This window comes from Microtus pennsylvanicus, chromosome 7, assembly GCF_037038515.1.
Source record: "Microtus pennsylvanicus isolate mMicPen1 chromosome 7, mMicPen1.hap1, whole genome shotgun sequence".
Lineage (NCBI taxonomy): Eukaryota > Metazoa > Chordata > Mammalia > Rodentia > Cricetidae > Microtus > Microtus pennsylvanicus.
Window position 1 is genome coordinate 61,071,391 of NC_134585.1, and position 17,620 is coordinate 61,089,010.

Genomic DNA, 17,620 nt, shown 5'->3' on the forward strand with positions numbered 1-17,620 from the left:
GCCAACAGTCTTAACAGCTGAGCCATCTCTCCAGCCCTCTTGATAACATTGCAGTGGCTTGTCTTCTTTGTTACTGAAGACTGTGCAGCTATTTGCCTTGGTTGCTTACAACATAGTAAAAAAGCTTTTCAGATAGGGATGATAAGATGATGCCTGGGAGCGATGCTCTTTGATGGACAGACTCAGAAACCTCTCACTAGAAACCTGAGTGCCTGGTGCTATGTGAATATACTGCTGTTCCTCTGGCCTTCAACGCAAGTTTGTTTAAAAATTAAATGCTTCTGGTTGACTTTGTGGCTATGTCCAAAGAATATCAGAAGTTGATTTCAGTGATTTCTTGATATTTGAGGCTATTTCTCCCTTCTGGTACTTTCAACTTTTGAAATCACATGAAGGATTTTTTAAAATTATAAATGCTTGGCTGATAGCTCAGGTTTCTTACTAGCTAACTCCTACATTTTAAATTAACCCATATTGCTTTTCTATTCTCTGCCATGTGGGGGGTAACCTTTTTAATTAAAAATTTCTACCTCCTCCCCTCCTCCCACTCCCCTTCCCCCTCCCCCCACTCTCCCTCCCTCTCCTTCTCCAGTCCAAAGAGCAGTTAGGGTTGCCTGCCCTGTGGGAAGTCCAAGGTCCTCCCCCCCTCCATCCAGGTCTAGGAAGGTGAGCATCCAAACAGACTAGGCTCCCACAAAGTCAGTACATGCAGCAGAATCAAAACCCAGTGCCACTGTCCTTGGCTTCTCAGTCAGCCCTCGTTGTCAGCCATGTTCAGAGAGTCTAGTTTGATCACATGCTCCATCAGTCCCAGTCCAGCTGGCCTTGATGAGCTCCCATTAGATCAGCCCCACTGTCTCAGTGTGTGGGCGTAGCCCTTGTGGTCCTGACTTCCTTGCTCATGTTCTCACTCCTTCTGCTCCTCATTTGGACCTTGGGAGCTCAGTCCAGTGCTCCTATGTGGGTCTCTGTCTCTATCTCCATCCATCGCCAGATGAAGGTTCTATGGTGATATGCAACAGGAGACACTTCCTATGTATAACTCCAGCAGCACAAACAATAAGAGCAACATTGAATAAATGGGACCTCCTAAAACTGAGAAGCTTCTGTAAAGCAAAGGACACTGTCACTAAGACAAAAAGGCAACCTACTGATTGGGAGAAGATATTCACCAACCCCACAACAGACAAAGGTCTGATCTCCAAAATATATAAAGAACTCAAGAAACTAGACTGTAAAATGCTAATTACCCCAATTAAAAAATGGGACACTGAACTGAACAGAGAATTCTCAAAGGAAGAAGTTCAAATGCACATAAAGGATTTAAAAGATGAAATTGTCCAATATTAGCTCATCAACAAAGAAGCAAGTTAGTTCCTAGAAGGCAGCCTAATTACTGTAGACAGCCACACTGCTGCTAGACATCAAGGGGAATTGGGGAACGCTGGTCCCACAAGTAGTCCTGTGAGACCCTAGCTATTGGTCTATCCACTCCTTGACTGTGTGAGAAAGTGCGTTCTTGCACTGTCACTGAACTTGACAACTGGGAGATGTGCTCTAAGGTTACACACATATGCAAACTATGGCCCAAAATGTTCAGTTCTTACCCCTTTCTCAGTAGAGGGACAGAGAGTTTCTCCTTCCAGCTTGCACTTCTGTCCATCTTGTAGACACAATCACAAGTAAATGAAAGAATCTTAGTCTGCTGAGTATCATGCTTCTACCAGAGGTCTGATTCCTTTCAAAAGTTCTAGACTCTAGGCAATAGGTTTGCTGCAGCACTGACCTGAGAAGCTCAGAGCCATTTGTCTGAGAAGCTCAGAGCCATTTGAATGGTTAAAGTGACTGTCACAAACTGACTGGTTCAAAGTCATTTTCCAATTTCTGCCAGAGAGCTGCTTAGAGCCCATGGGTGATCTGTGATGCCTAAGCCATCCACATATGTCCTCTAACTAGTGCTCACAACCAGTGATAGCTCTATCTACAACAGGACATGTGACAATGTTTTATGGTATTTTGCACACCAAAACAAAAGAGCAATTGAGCCCCAACTCCCAGTAATGCTGAAATTGAGTATCTGTGCTCACATGATCTTCACTTTCTTGTACAATCTGAGAGAAATAGAGTCTGTAAAGCAAATGAAGTTTCTTGGCCGCAGCTCTGCTTTTCTTCCAAATGATGTGATTCTTTCTTTTCACTGTTCCTAGGAAAGGGGGATTTAATTGGAGCAAATCTATCAATTAAAGACCAAGTGATCAAGACCAATGCTGATGTGAAGGCACTGACCTACTGTGATCTTCAGTGCATCATCCTTAAAGGGCTCTTTGAAGTTCTGGGCCTTTACCCTGAGTACGCACACAAATTTGTAGAAGACATCCAGCATGACCTCACGTACAATCTTCGAGAAGGTCATGAGAGTGATGTAAGTCCCCTTTCTAATATAATATGTGGGACTGGGAATCAGATAGAACAGCAGAGGCAAATATCATAGCCTTCCTTCAAAGGACTCTGCAGGTAAGATATTCAGCCCCTAGTTAACTGATATATCCAGTAGAACCTGCAGTTCCTTGCTAACATGCGAGGAAAGTACTATTTGGGGCAGGTTCTTGCTTGCTCGTCTTCATGTGCTCACGTCTAATTGCAGCTTTGATACACAGTACTTACCCGGAAATAAGTGACACCCTTCAGTGTTTGACAACTTCAAGGGAAAGTCTGTGGGTCAGAGCTTGTTGTATGTTCAGCCTTTCAACTGCTCGACAGGAAATTTCCTCTAAACTAATCTTTTTTTTAAGAAATGGTACCACAAACAATAATCTATCTCAAAGTGCAAAATTTTCATAAATTGATTCAATCCCAAGATTGTCACACTTAAAGCATAATGAACATTTTGTGCAATTATATATTTGTTTCATGTTTCAGTTTATACAACTTTCCTGTTAAAATGTGTACTATACTGTCTTGTGTTTAAGTTCATCGTGGACATGACTTTGTTAGATGTGTCAGTGATAAGGACTTAATAGGAATGATTGTTGAAAGGCAAGCCAGAGCATGAAGTTCATTGTGTAACAGTCAGTGTCTTGTCATGGATATTTGTAGCACTGAGAACTTTAAGAAACTGGAATTGTGACCAATTCAAAATATACAAACATTTTGGGTAATAATTAGCATTCTCTCTTTTGAAAAATTGATAGAAATGAGAATTGCATATTTTTTCATTTAGGTATGAGATATAAGTGATGTTAGATAAAGATATGATATCCCATCCTCCCCACTGTTAATAGAATATACCAATGAGGTCAATATTTATTAGCTACCTATTATGCTAAGTATTCTTCCTATACAAACACTGATGATTAAATGATCCCTTACGATTAGCGTCAATCCATTTCCATGGCAGAGCAAACAGGATAAGAGTAGCTGTGGTTATGCAAGTTAGCAAGCAACTAGAGCAGCACCAGAGAACAGACCCAGGATTAAAGTCTGCAGCTGGGTAGCAAAGGTCCTGCCTTCTGAAAGTGCTCCCATGCATCTCATGCAATAGACTGAATCTTAAAATTCAAGATACAGCTTTTCTCAGTAATTGTATAAAATGACTGTTTTAAGGAGTATAGCATATTGTTTTGAAATATGCATACATTATTAAATACATAAATCAAGCTAATTATTATGTTGTTTCTTATATTCATATTCATTATAACATTTAAAATGCTCTCAGCAATAGTCAGGTGGACAACATGCCATTGTTTAAGATAGTCAGCATGCTGAAATAGGAATGAAACTTTTGTGTCTTAGACCAGTATCTCCTTCCTTCCTCAAGTAACTTCCATCCTTTTCTCAGCTTCTATGATTCCAGCTTTCTCCACATTTCCCATAAAAGTTGCCGCACCAGTGCAGCTTTGATACCCAAACTGGTGTGGGGTGCCGGGATTCAGACATGGAAGCTTCAATGCAGGAGAAAGAACCCTTTATTTTCCCCAAGCTTAAGCCTTTTATATCTTTAGGCAGCTGACCCTAGCCATGTTGAGCAGCTAGAACCTGAGGACAAGGTCAGGGCATTGTGTACTGAAGAACACTTCTGAAAAACACCACACACCAGAAATAACACAAACATCCTTGTCAAATACAGGGTTCAGCTGTCTGTCAGGGGGAGAGAGGGTGGCCAAGCCATCTGGGTGTAGCCAGATCACAACTCCTCCCTTTTATTTTATTAAATAAAGTGCCTGTCTTAGGTTACTTTGAGTGGAGTACCTTGCCTGGCATAGAAAATAGCCCTGTCTTGGGTGGCATCCTAACTCTAAAGCATTGCCCTTCAGTGGCTACCCCTTATCCAGCATCTGCAGCCAAACGTGGGTGGACTCCGGCTGCACAGTCATAGCTAAGAGTGTCTGTTGGGCGACTCTCATCTGATTCTGATACTGGAGGTGGAATCGACATAGGATCTAGACACATAGCCCTAAACCAAGTATCCCCAGGACTGACAGTGCCAATGAGCTGGACCAGTGATGAAACCATCCTTCTACGTTAGCCATCCAAGCCCAACAATCACTGGCCTGGACAGGCTCAACCCAGGCAGAATTTACAGTCTGAATAGCATGCACTAACTGGGTGGTAAAATTAACAAAAGCAATATTCCAAACCCCTCTCATGTAATGACTGAGCTCCATAACATTAGCAGAAGCGTGCAATACAGTGCCAAGAGTGACACACATAACATGACAAAAGCTGGAACATGTTAACCTTTGAAAAGTCCAAAGATAGTCTACTTGTTCCTGAACCAGAACCACTTGTTGGTTCAAGGTCAATATGCTTAATTGAATATGTTCATTAAGGTCATTTTGAATGTCTAAATTATTGCTGACTCCTTTTAGTGAGCTGGTTGGCAGTCTCAGCTGTCTGCACAGTCTGGGAGAGAGCAATTCTGGTAGTAGTAGCTGTGGTGGCAATAGTGGCAACCATGGCTGCGGTGATTCCAAAATCTCTCCTCTGTCCATACAGAACAAAAGGGACACGCCCTTCATCCTTAACTGTCATAGGCATGGCAGCAGAAATCCTTACAAGAAGGGTGTTGTCTTCTGTCGTCCAGCATTTGGTGATGGTACAATTACTGCAAGAACAATTAAGATTCTTCTCATCAATGGATCCCAACCCATTCCATGTCACAAAAAAGAAGGGTGCTAATACACAAGGGGAAGAATGAATTAAAAAAAATTCTTCCAAGCTATGTAAGGAATCTTTGAAAATATCTGTCTGATTATAACTGGCAGTTCCATTAAACACAAGTCCCTCCTCAAGGATGAGGGGAACAGCATCCACTCAGTCACATGGTCCAGAGAGATGCATTCCTGTAAACACAAAGACTACCCCCACCTGGGTTGGATTTCTGTAATAAAATTCTGGGGAATCTTGGGTATGAGGGGGTCGATGACCATGCCACCAGACATCCCTTGAGCCATAGGGGAGGTTTGACACGTGAAGCCAGCATAAAGTGGCCAGGAAGGGCTCCTGTGGACTCAGCACCATGCAACCAGTGCCACAGCTCTGTGATCTCTTTCTCTAGGTGCTCTTCCTCAGATTCCTCTCCTCATGAGCTTTTGCTTTCTGAACATTCTTCACTAGGAATCTGATTAACCGTAACCTCTTTCATGGCCTTATCCTCTATGCCCACAAAGCGTTTAGTTTCTTCTTGCATTTCTGTAAATGCTCTGCTAACCTCCTTCAGCAGTTCCTATACTTTCACTATCTCCATTAGCAGTGCTTCCTTCACCAATCTCCATAAGGAGAACATTGCCATAGGCAAGTGCTCTGGCCCCTGTTTCTGTAACTCTCTTTGTTTAACCCCCTCCCTGCTGCCTGCAAGAAACCAGGGGCTTGTGTCCGCTATGGTGTGAACAAAATCAGAGGTCATCTCCCTCTTGACTTCCATGCCCTACTGTTTTAAGAGATTCAGTATCTAGTCTGTCATTTCTACTTTACTCGTATACGACCCCATTTTAAGCACTTGTTACCTTCCCCAATATTCTCAATTTAGCTCAGGGCTGGAGCAATCCGTTCACGAATCCCCACTGGTGGCGTGGGGTGCTGGGATTAAGACACAGAGGCTTCAATGAGGAGAAAGAACCCTTTATTTCCCCAAGCTTAAGCCTTTTATATCTTTAGACAGCTTACCCTAACCATGCTGAGCAGCTAGAACCTGAGGTCAAGGTCAGGGCAATGTGTACTGAAGAACACTTCTGCAAAACACCATACACCAGAAAGAACACATCCTTGTCAAATACAGGGTACAAGGACGTTCAGCTGTCTGTCAGGGCGAGTGAGGGCAGCCAAGCCATCTATCTGGGTGCAGCCAGATCACAACAAAGGTGAAATCATATGGGATCATGTCAGGCTTACTTCACTAAGCATAATGCCCCCACACCTGAGTTCATCAATGTTGTAAATGATGGAACTTCCTTCTTCGTCGAGTGTCAATAGCACTCCAGAGTGCATAAATACTGTGCTTCCTTTATTCATCTGTTCACTGATTCACATTCACGTTGATCCCAAGTCTTACCTTTTGGGAAGAATGTGACAATGAGCGTGAACACACATATCTCTGACACATACTGATCTCAATTCATTTGTATACATAGCAAGTAGTAGAATTATTGGATCAGTAGTAGCTATATTTTAGTGTCTACTGTGCATTTCATCCTACAGTATGTGAGGATTCCCCCTTCTAATCTCACCTCCCAGCTCTGTGAGATTATACCTCATTGCAGTTTTATTTTGCATTTCCATGATTACTAGTGTTGTCCAAATCCTTTTGTATATCTACTTTCAAAGAGTATCTTTACTGATTATTTTATTAAATATTTTTAAAAAATAAAACAAACTATCTTTTTTCTTCATTTAACATACCAATCCCACTCCCTCCACTACTTCCATCTCCTCCACCTTCCCTCCCACCCCACCTCACCCCCATCCACTCCTCAGAAAGAGTAAGGAATGCTTTGGGGAATGTTGAAGGCCCTTCCTACTATATCTAGGCTGAGCAAGGTATCCATCCAAAGATAATGGATTCCCAAAGAGCCAGTACAAGCAGTAGAGATAAATCCACTGCCGTGGCCCCACAGTCTGTCCCAGCCATACAACTATCACCCACATTTAGAGGGTCTAGTTTGATCCTTATGCTGTTTCCTTCCCTGTCTGCCCATTTTTAATCAGGCTATGTTTTTCTTGCCATTGGCTTGTCTGAGATCCACACATATTTTGACTACCAACCTCTATCAGATGTGTGGTTAGCTACCATTCTGCAGTGTGTTTCTTACTCCGTTGTTTGTTTTTCTTGCTATGAACCTTTAAGCTTCACATAATTTAACTAGTCTTTCCTTACTGGGTATTAGAGTCACATTCAAAAGAAACATCTGTCCAGATCAATGTCTGGAAGCTTTTATTCAGTGTCAGCCTCTAGAGTTTGGTGTCTGACATTTAAGTCTCTTATTTTAGTTGATTTTTAACTATGGTGTGACATTATAATCTAATTTCATCCGATATACCACTTCTCCCTTCTTTGCTTTTCTTATCCTGTCTTCTCTCCTCTTCTCCTCTTTGTCTCACTATCATTTTTCCTTTTTAAAGCAGTGTCAAAACCTTGTTTAAAGTGTGCCTCACCAAGGGAGTTTCTCCCCACCATTTTCTGCTATGTGGAATAAGTCTTCTTCTGGTGATGGAGCATCAACAGGTCACCTCTGTCGTGCCTACAGCCATCTCTTTCAGTTTGTCCTTCATCTTGAAGTGTTTCCCTCACTCTTGAAATGTTTTCTCTGGACTCTGCTGACACTTCAGCATATTTCAAGTCCTTTTCTCTTGGTAAAACTTGACTTCAGATTCCAGGTCCTCAGGCCAATGTGACTATGAAATCTATGTTCGGCAACCTAGCCTCCTCCTAGACACATCTTCAGTTTAAACTTCTTGGTGCACTGTGCCCTTCATATGAAAGTTAGGTGTTGGCTAATACTCCAAGCCTAGCAATGATGCAGTTACCCCCTCCCCAGGTATTTTATCCCCAAATCCTACACAGAATGGCTTTTCTGACCTTCATCTTATCTCCTTACCTTGTGACACTGCTCCTTTCTAGTTTGCTGTTTCATCGTGCAAAGCAACAGTGGACATTTTCCTTCCCCTACCCTGAGATACCTGTCTCAACAGTGTACAGGCTGGTGTGCCTCCCTTTGCATAGATCTCAACACAGTGTGCAGGCTGGTGTGCCTCCATTTGCACAAATCTCAACATGGTATGCAGACTGGTGTGCCTCCCTTTCCCCAAAGATTGTAGTCACTGAAATCTCACTCTGTGTATTGCATCGGTGAATTTTGTTCAGTTTTATAGTTCTTTTACCACATTATTCTTCAGCAGAAGCTGTACCATTGTGGCTGGAACCCTAAAGCATTGCTTCTTTGTAAAGAAGATCCCTGGTACAGAACAGCAGTGTGAGAAGACACACTTGGAAAGAAAGATGAATGCAAGACCATAGAAATTACAGTGCTGCTCTGGCCTAGGCACGCTGCTGTCCCTCCCTGAGCTACTGTCACCATGGCCTTGGGAGAAGCCAGGCTGCTACTTAGTGACAGGGATCCAGTGACTGAGATGAAAATACAATAAAGAGAAAGCCTTTGGGAAACATTGGCAGTAGTGTTTTTGAAAGAGTTTAAAAGAAATGTAAACACTGAACACTAAATAAAATTCAGCTAAGTTAGACTACATATTTATTTTTTAAAAAAATATGAGAGTACATATGAACTGAAGCTGTCTTTTGAGATTTTTATCATTCTGGATTACTTGAATCTCAAAATGCTTATTTTTGTATACACATACAACACACACACACACACACACCACAAACTTATCTCCAAAATCTTGAGATACAGTCCCATGGCTGAATAAGTTTGGACCACTCTTTGTGTAATCCACAAACCCATGGAAAGCCTTCCAACTTCTCCAGCATTCTTTGACTGTCGGGAAAAGTTACATTCTGGTACCAGCCTGTGATGAAGGACTCCTGTCCTTTGCTGTCAGCAAACACCTTTCCTTAGTTCCCACACATACACACAGGAGTACCAGTCACCAAGCTTCTCTGGGACAGCAATGCTTATGAAAGATGAACAACTTCCATAAGAGACTGTAAACTGCAAAAATGTAACTACCTGAATTCACTGACTCTGAAAACTGAGTGGCTACTTTTACAAAGACTAGCAGAGATCCTTGGATTTCTCATTGCATAGTGCATGAATCTGTCTAACTATAAACAATAAATACAAAATAATGAAAACAAGACTGACATCAGCCCATTTCGAAATAAAACAGAAGCTGAAAAGAATTGTCCCCATTGAGAAGGAATCTCAATGCTGGGATTTCTGCAGCTCTATTAGACTGAACAGCTTTAGAACAAGATCTCACTTCATTCTCACAAGAAAATTAATGTATATAAAATGTTTTTTAAGTTTTTTGAAAGACTAGATATTGCTGTTTTGACATTATGGTAATTATGTATCTCACGCTATTGGAAAATTTTCCATATTTGCCCCAACTTATAGCTCCTGGTGGTTCTCAGTGATTGGTTAATTTAGCTATTACTGCTATTTAGATTGTGGTGAGTTTACCTCACAATTAGTTATGGTAAGCTTTACAAATTGATTTTCACACAAATTCATTTGATTTTAAGAAATCTAGTTTTCCTTCACATAAAGAGATTTGAACTTGAGATAAACAAATAAAATGATTGGAGAGCATCCAAAAGAACTGTTTTCAAACATTAAGACTGCTAAAACTCAAGCATTGATCTAACTACACACAAATATTGTTTTGCTGTGCATAGTGGGTGCTGGCTTGTTTTGATGCTGTGATCACTATGCAGCAACAAATGCCAACAATCTGGGGGAGGGATCAATTTTTTAATGCTGTCATACTGGAAGGTTTCTAATAATGACTAAAACATATTAATGCTATAAATGTGCTCATCTCTACTTCAGTTTCCACTCACATTATCTAAGAAGCATAAAATGCTAAGCCACCTCTTTCTGTTTCCCTGCTGTTTTGTTAAGAGGGTGAAAAGGTCCTGATTTGGTGGCTCCCAGTCTTCACGGTGACAGCCTTTGAGTTGCTATTTACAGGAAACACAGGCAGTGACCCCAATATTCCGAGAGAGGCTCTGGACTGAAAGCAAGAGGGTGTGACCTCATCATCTCCTAACAAAACTTGGGTGGTTCCTACTGCAGACTCACAGTGGCTTAAAACCTGATGATTATCACAATGCCTGAGCCCTCCCACTGTTCTGAACACAAGTACCATTATTTTGTAATGTGCTTGCAAAACTGCTTTGTTTTGCTGAGAGTGACTGCACACTCCTGCAATCCCAACTACTCTGAGAATGAGGCAGGAAAACTGCAAGTTCAAGGCCAACCTGAGCAAATGTGAAAGAGCCTGCATAAAAAATAAAAGACTCGGGGGCGGGGGCAAGGATATAGCATATTATATCCTTATAAGGGATACAGTTGAGAGAGAAACTCACGAAGCAATGTGAGGCCCATGTTTCAATTCCCAGTACTACACACACACACACACACACACACAAAGTTTCAGCATAGTCACATGTATTGAATGGGGAGTTGTAATGCTACAGGAAATACTATTGTAAAATGAAGAAATGTAACCAAATGTAAACAATAAATTATTTGTGAAAACATATACATTAGCAATGTATACATTATACATTATTTTACAAAATAAGAAATAGGACCACAGGAATCTTGGCTCTATGCTTTTGTCTTTGGCGAGCTCTGCTCTATATGTTGAAGTGCTGAGGTCAGGCTCCGAAGACTTAATATGTTCAAAGTATACTATCTTCCTCTACAAACTTACCTTGTTGTTTCTTCTCCCCTTTACTTATCAAACCCAGTGCCCACCCAAACTCACTTCATGATCTTATTTGTTTTTGTCTGTGTGAATGAATACTCCCATAGAGTTTGACATGTGTTGCAGGGCTTTTACCTGCATATGTGAAGGTCAGAGGTCAATGCCAGATGTCCTCCTCCTTCAATTTCCACCTTATTATTTTTTTTTATTTTTTGAGACAGAGCAGAGTCTCTTAGTGAACCAAGAGCTCATTTTATTTATTTATTTATCTATCTATTTATTTATTTATTTAAAAAAGAAAACAAACTATCTTTTTTTTCATTTTACATATCAACCCCAGATTCCCTCTATCTTCTCCCCCACCCCACCCCCATCCACTTCTCAGAGATGATGGGAAACATTGCTTTGAGGAAGGATCAAGGCCCTCCCTGCTATATCTAGGCTGAGATAGCAGGTATCCATAAAAAAAAAGAATGGGTTCAAAAAGCCAGTACAAACAGTAGGAATGAATCCTGGCGCCACTGCCAGTGGTCCCACAGTCTGCTCCAGCCATACAACTGTCACTCACATTCAGAGGATCTAGTTTGGTGCTATGCTGTTTCCTCGGAGTTGGTGAGCTCCCATCAGCCCAGGTAAGCTGTTTCAGTGGGTGAACCCATCATGGTCTTGATCTGTTTGCTCATATTCTCACTCCTCCCACTCTTCAACTGAACTTTGGGAGCTCAGCTCAGGGTTCTGCTGTAGGTCTCTGCCTCTGTTTCCATCAGTTTACAGACACACGTGATGTTGAAATGGTACCATATACCATGTTGCAAGACTCCCTCCACTGGAGTCAGTATTGCTTCCAAGATTGACTCATCCATGCTCTTACAAATAGCCCTCTCTCCCTCACTACCACAGCTACCTAAAGCATCCATTCTATGAATATGCAAACATTTAGTGCCATTTAACAAATAGATAATACTGCTTTCATAAATCAAATTTAAAAATATTTTCTTCTAAGGCTAATTTTATCTATATATTATTTTTTAAAAAATTATTCCATAATGTTGGAGACTAGCTTCAACAAAAATACCACTTACCACTGTAGGGAAATAGGTATCAGAAAAAATAGTAAAGAATATGAAGACACAAGTAAAAATAATAAAACAGAAACATAGAATAGTATTAGGAGGGAGTTTCAGTGAATATTGAAATCCCCTGTATTTAATTTTCCATACAACAGGGGGAAAGAAGACAAAAGATTGTTTTAATATAATACAAAAGATAACTACAACAGTTACTTGCTTCAATACTTTGAGGCATCAAGCAATTAATCCATGAGAAAAACATTCTGTTGTTTAGGCAGTGAACCCACCCTAGACCAAGTATCCTGAAAACAGCTACTCTCAAAGTCAAACCTCCTATTTCAAAAGAAGGAGCAGAAGTATGCTTGAATTTCCTGACCAGTGGTCGGTGTTGTGCTTTCCTGTTGCTTTAAGGGACAAGCCACGCCCACTCCCATTACCTCTGACCTGCCTGCCGCCTTCTTCTTGGCCCCTTCCTTTTCTGCTCATGCGGGAAGCTGAAGATCAGCCTGCCTCAGCAGATGGGGAGGGGAATGGGTGTGGCTTGTCTCTTAAAGGGACCAAAACCATAACAGTCGGGGTGGAATTTATCTGCCTATATGGGCTATCTTAATGTCCAAAACACCAAGTAACCACACCCTAGGTCAGAGTGTGTGGCTATACTTGTCAACACCTTTGACCTTTAGACAAGGTGGAAAAATAGGATCACGTTTTTGGGACTCCATACCACAACACGAAACCATAAATATATTTGATTTTGTTTACTTCTGTTATTTTAACACTTATTTGCCCTTTTTATACCTTTCTTTAAGCTATTCAGAATGGTTTTGTTAATGAATTGATGTAAGACTCTTACTTATTTTTCCATACAGTTAATGAATTTTCTCAGCATCATAATTTAATGGGTCCTCACTTTCCCTACTTACCTCAGTGCCATGCTTACTACATGTTACATATGTGTGCACTAGTTTCTGGAATCACTCCAAGGATACCTCCATGGTGTCTTGTGTTTTCACAGAGCACTCCGTGCTTATTATTTCACCTTTGTGATAAGATTCAGTTTATAGGGAAGCAGGGATCCCTGACTTTTCTTCTTGCTTGGAAGTACGAATTTCTTTTTTTTCTCTCATTTCTTCAAAGTTACTAATTTGACTTTCTCCATTATGATGTGAAATTTTTATGAATCTAATTGTTGCTTCTTTAAGTAACTTGTCAACACTTCTTCCCTGGGTATTTTAAGGCCTTGTTTTTGTCTTTAGTGTCCTTCTGATTCACTATTACATGTCTAGGTCCTGTCCCCTCTCTTTCTTCCCACCCTAATGTCTCTTGCCTTTCTCTCCACTCTGTTTCCCCTTCCCCCTCTTTTTCTTCCTCCCTCTCTCTTATCTACCATTTATAATCCTGTCTATCAGTCATTATACTAGCTGGTTTTTTATCAACTTGACATAGGCTAGAGTCATTTGGGAAAAGAGAACCTCAGATGAGAAAATATGCTCACTAGATGAGCCTGTCAACAAACCTCTAGTGCATTCTCTTGACTAATGATTGACGAGGGAAAACTGAACCCACTAACTTACGTCACCTCTGGGGTGGTCATCTCAGTGCTGAAAGAAAAGAGGTTGAGGAAGCCATGATGAACAAGCCGATAAGCAGCACTCCTCAGTGGCCTATGTGTCAGTTCCTGGCCTCTTTGAGTTCCTGTTTTGACTTTCTTTAGGAATGAACTGTGATGTGGATATGAATTTATTCCTTGAACTGCTTTGGGTCATTGTGTTTTAATACAAAAATAAAAACCATAAGAAAATAATTCAGCTATGCACATACCTATTGTATTGACCAACTTATCTGGTTTTACTTCACTGGTCTTCCATGTGTCATTAACTACTTTGGTGTAGCAGAGTTTCTCTTGGGCCTCCAACCAACTCCAAAATCATGACAGGGACTTATTACTAGTTATGAATGCTCACTCTTGTCTTGTGCTTGTCCCACTAGCTCATAACTTATTTTAAGCTGTTTCCTTTCATCTACATTATGCATCAGATCTTTCCCTCATTCTGTATGCCTTCCTCTGTTATCCAGCTTGCTAATAGCTGCCTGGCCCTGGGCATCTCCCTGTTTTTCTCCCTTGCTCTCTCTTCTCTCTTCTCCTCTCTCTATTTATTGTCTCTGCCTGCCCCATCTATCCCTTACTGCCTAGGTATTGGCTGTTCAGAATTTTATTAGACTAATCAACTATTTTAGGCAGCCATAGCAACACATCTTTACATAATTAAAAAGCTGAAGCATAAAAAGGAACAAACCATTATATACTTAAATAAAATGCAACATAAACAAATGTAACATATCTTTAAATACTTAAACCAATATTCTATTTCATAACATGTGTCTGAAAAAAGTCTGTGAACCTATGAAATATGTGAATATGGTATACCATATTATTATACCACACTGCAGGGTCTCACAAGGAACTTCCAAAACACATATGGATTACTGGCAACTTCACAGATAGAGATTATTGCAGAAGATCACAACCAATCAAATTTCAGAGTTGCAGAGCTGAGTCCTACCCTCTACATCAGCAATACAATTTCTGATCCGAGATCATGGAAGAAGAGAGGTTGGAAAACCTGTAACGTCTAAATACTCAGTTTGATATGAGATTGTTTTTCCTATAAAAGTCTTACCAGTATGACTCCTAAGTATGAGTTGAAAAAAACAGCATGTTAAGGTGGACATATGAAAGCCAAAGAGACCTCAGCCCTGAACAAAGAACCAGCAAATCTAGACTTCTCACCATAACAGTCTAGGTCCTATGCCTTCTTCCCTGCCTGCCTTGCCAGGTCACCTGGTGCTTGTGGTGTTGGCAGGAATCCAGTCTTTCTCGCCTCACTGGATCCTGCTGCCTTTCAGGGTTCCTGGCTTATGCACTTCCTCACCTTCTTTCCCCGGGCAGTGCTGCTTTTCTGGCCTTACCTGACCACATGATGGTATTTTTCTCCTTCCGCTTTCTTGTCATATTGCCGTGTTTAAGTTTTGAAAAGCATTCAACAGTTTACAAAATTATTTGAATTATATATTGTCTTATTTGTGGACAGTGTTGCCTAATAGAATGCTTACTTTGTGAAGACATTTTTATATTCTACACTACTACCCCATGTGGCCAAATTAAATATTGACATAAGGCATCCTGATGAGACTAAGGGTTTACTGGTTATAGAGTCAGGGCATTGTCTAAAATGAAATGCTACAGGAATTTAGGTTTGCATCTTTCAGAAGCAGCAAAGCCAAAGAGGATGTTCAAAAGAAAAACAATGAAATAAAAAAGTTTCACTGAAAAACAATAGATTTTTCACTTACCTGAAGTTCAGAGTACTGAATTTGCAAGAGCCATGTGAGGGATTTAACAGAACAATGGGAACAAGAGTTTGCAGTCTGAGAGCTGTAAGTCCTCCTGGTGGAAGACGAAAGAATATCTGTCTTTGAATCCTAGCTAACATGCCGTGTTCTATAGAAATAGGTCAGCCCATGAAACACTACTGCCCCGGAGAGCAAGAAACCAGCACTGTAACCCATCAGTCACTTTTTGTGTTGCCTGGGTCATGACTCTGCTAATTTGAGGGTGCCATCAAACCTCTCCCTGCCCGGCTCAGCAAACAGAGAAGAAGAAACGGAAAATTTGAAAAATCCAGAGGTTAGGGAGTACAGCTTCAAAACAGTCTCTTTAGACAGGAGAACTCTCGGAGCTTTGCTGATAATTTAAAGCCTGCACTAGTTAATCTAGTCCATATTCCAGTGTGGGTGCTGAAGGGGGTGTAGATTTCAAGACCCCACTTTTTGTTTGAGAAGCTATTGGCACTTAATTGCTGGTTGGAAAGAAAAATCAGTTTCTTAAGAGTTGGTACCTCATAGATTTCTCACGCTGTAGTGGACTCGTGCCATATACATACTGCATAAAACCCTAGTTGGACTCAAAAGGGGTGTGTGTGTGTGTGTGTGTGTGTGTGTGTGTATGGAGGTTTCTGGGTGTGGAGGTTTCTGGGTGTGGAGGGTGTCTGCATATGTGTGTGTGAGTGCGTGTGTATTTGTGTGGGGAGTTTGTATTGGATGTGTGTGTGTGTGTTCTTTAAAAAGAGACTATGAAAGTTATAGGGTGATTTGGAGATAGACCCAGAATGAGTTGAAATAAGGAATGGATTTGGATCCAAAGAATGCATTCACATATGAAAGAAAAGATAAAATAATTCTTTAGAAAAAAATTTGAGAGGAGAAATGAATTTAAATTGATGAAATCACGTCTCTAGAAAAGATTGCTTACCTGCAGTTATAAAATAATTCAAGAGTGTGTAATCCATCCTTCGGTTGTGCTCAGTAATGAGTTGTGGGAACAGATCTGCAGTACATGTGAAGAAATCTTCCCAGGCTTCTCCTCACGTCCCTGCTTGGTGTTAACTTCAGGTATCAAAGTGGAAGTCCATATTTTTGTCCAGGTTATGAACCCTGGGTCTGTAATACACAGACTCAAGCTTTAGCTCCATTTTCCTTTTCCCTTTTCCTTATTTTCTTTATTTGTTTGTTTGTTTGTTTGTTCATTGTGTGAGTGTGCAGTTGTGTATGGATTCAAGTGTGATGGCATCTATGTGAATATATGAGTACATGTATCTGAGCATGGAAACCAGAAATCAGCTTCAAATTCTCTTCCTCAGACACTGTCCATCTTGATTTTGGGGACATTCTCTTGCTGCAACTTAAGGCTTACTGTCTTGACTAGATTGCCTGACCTGAAAGTCCCAGGTATACCCCAGCTCCTTCTTTCCAGCACAAGTTCACAGCAACATGCACAGATATTTCTATAGAGGCTGGGAGTTAAACTCAAGTCCCCATCCTGGCTCAACAAGCACTTTGCCAAATGACCCATCTTCCCAGGCACAGTTTCATGCTTTTATGCCAACCCTGCCAAAGGCAAGTGTCACTGGGGAAACATTGAGTTTCATATCCTGTTGAGTCACATCTGGTCTATGCACTTTCTTCCCTCACTAAGCTGTCCTAAAGCCATTGCAATCAGCTCCGTGCTTCCTAGAATGGAGACTGGGAAGACCCTTCAGGTGAGAGCTTTGATTTGCCATCATTGTGTGCTGTCGGTGTGGTTATATTACGATGTAACTCATTTCAAGACTACATAAGGAAAGGGAGCTTTTCCAAGGAAGGTCCTTGGTTTAAATTTAGTTCTTGTTTCAATGTGAAACAAAATCAGGCTGCTTGGAAGCAATTTTCATTTAGTGGTTTACCAAATAGTAATAATTTTACAAATCACATTTGACAGCCTAGATTCTAAGTTCTCCAAGAGTAGCCTTGTGTAAGTGCACATCTGCAAGCACAGGTTAGGGTAGGAAGAGAACATAATTAACACTTCCCCACTCTGAAAGAGTAAAGTCTCAGAAAATTGCACATTGAACGACTCACATGTCATTTTATCATGTCAACTTCCCTTGTCATTTGTGGCCCAGCAAGGTGTCTTGGCTTTTCACTTGTCTCTCTTAGAGTTTCCTCCTTTAGGAAACAAAAATAAAAAGTCTTCAAAATTCCCCACAGTCAGCCTTTGACCAACTGTAGGCTGCTACAGAGCTCATGGGAGTCAGGCAGGGAGAGCTCAGTGGGGATGGCCT

At 40.9% G+C, this 17,620-nt stretch overlaps 1 protein-coding gene across 1 annotated transcript in view; it reads left to right on the top strand.

Annotated features, from left to right (window-relative positions):
• The window catches only part of Kcnh8 (potassium voltage-gated channel subfamily H member 8), a 458,944-nt gene that overhangs the window by 379,912 nt on the left and 61,412 nt on the right, over positions 1-17,620 (top strand). The window contains exon 11 of the mRNA XM_075978951.1: positions 2,208-2,422. Coding sequence (XP_075835066.1) covers positions 2,208-2,422 — 215 coding nt within the window. The remainder of the gene's footprint in view (positions 1-2,207; positions 2,423-17,620) is intronic.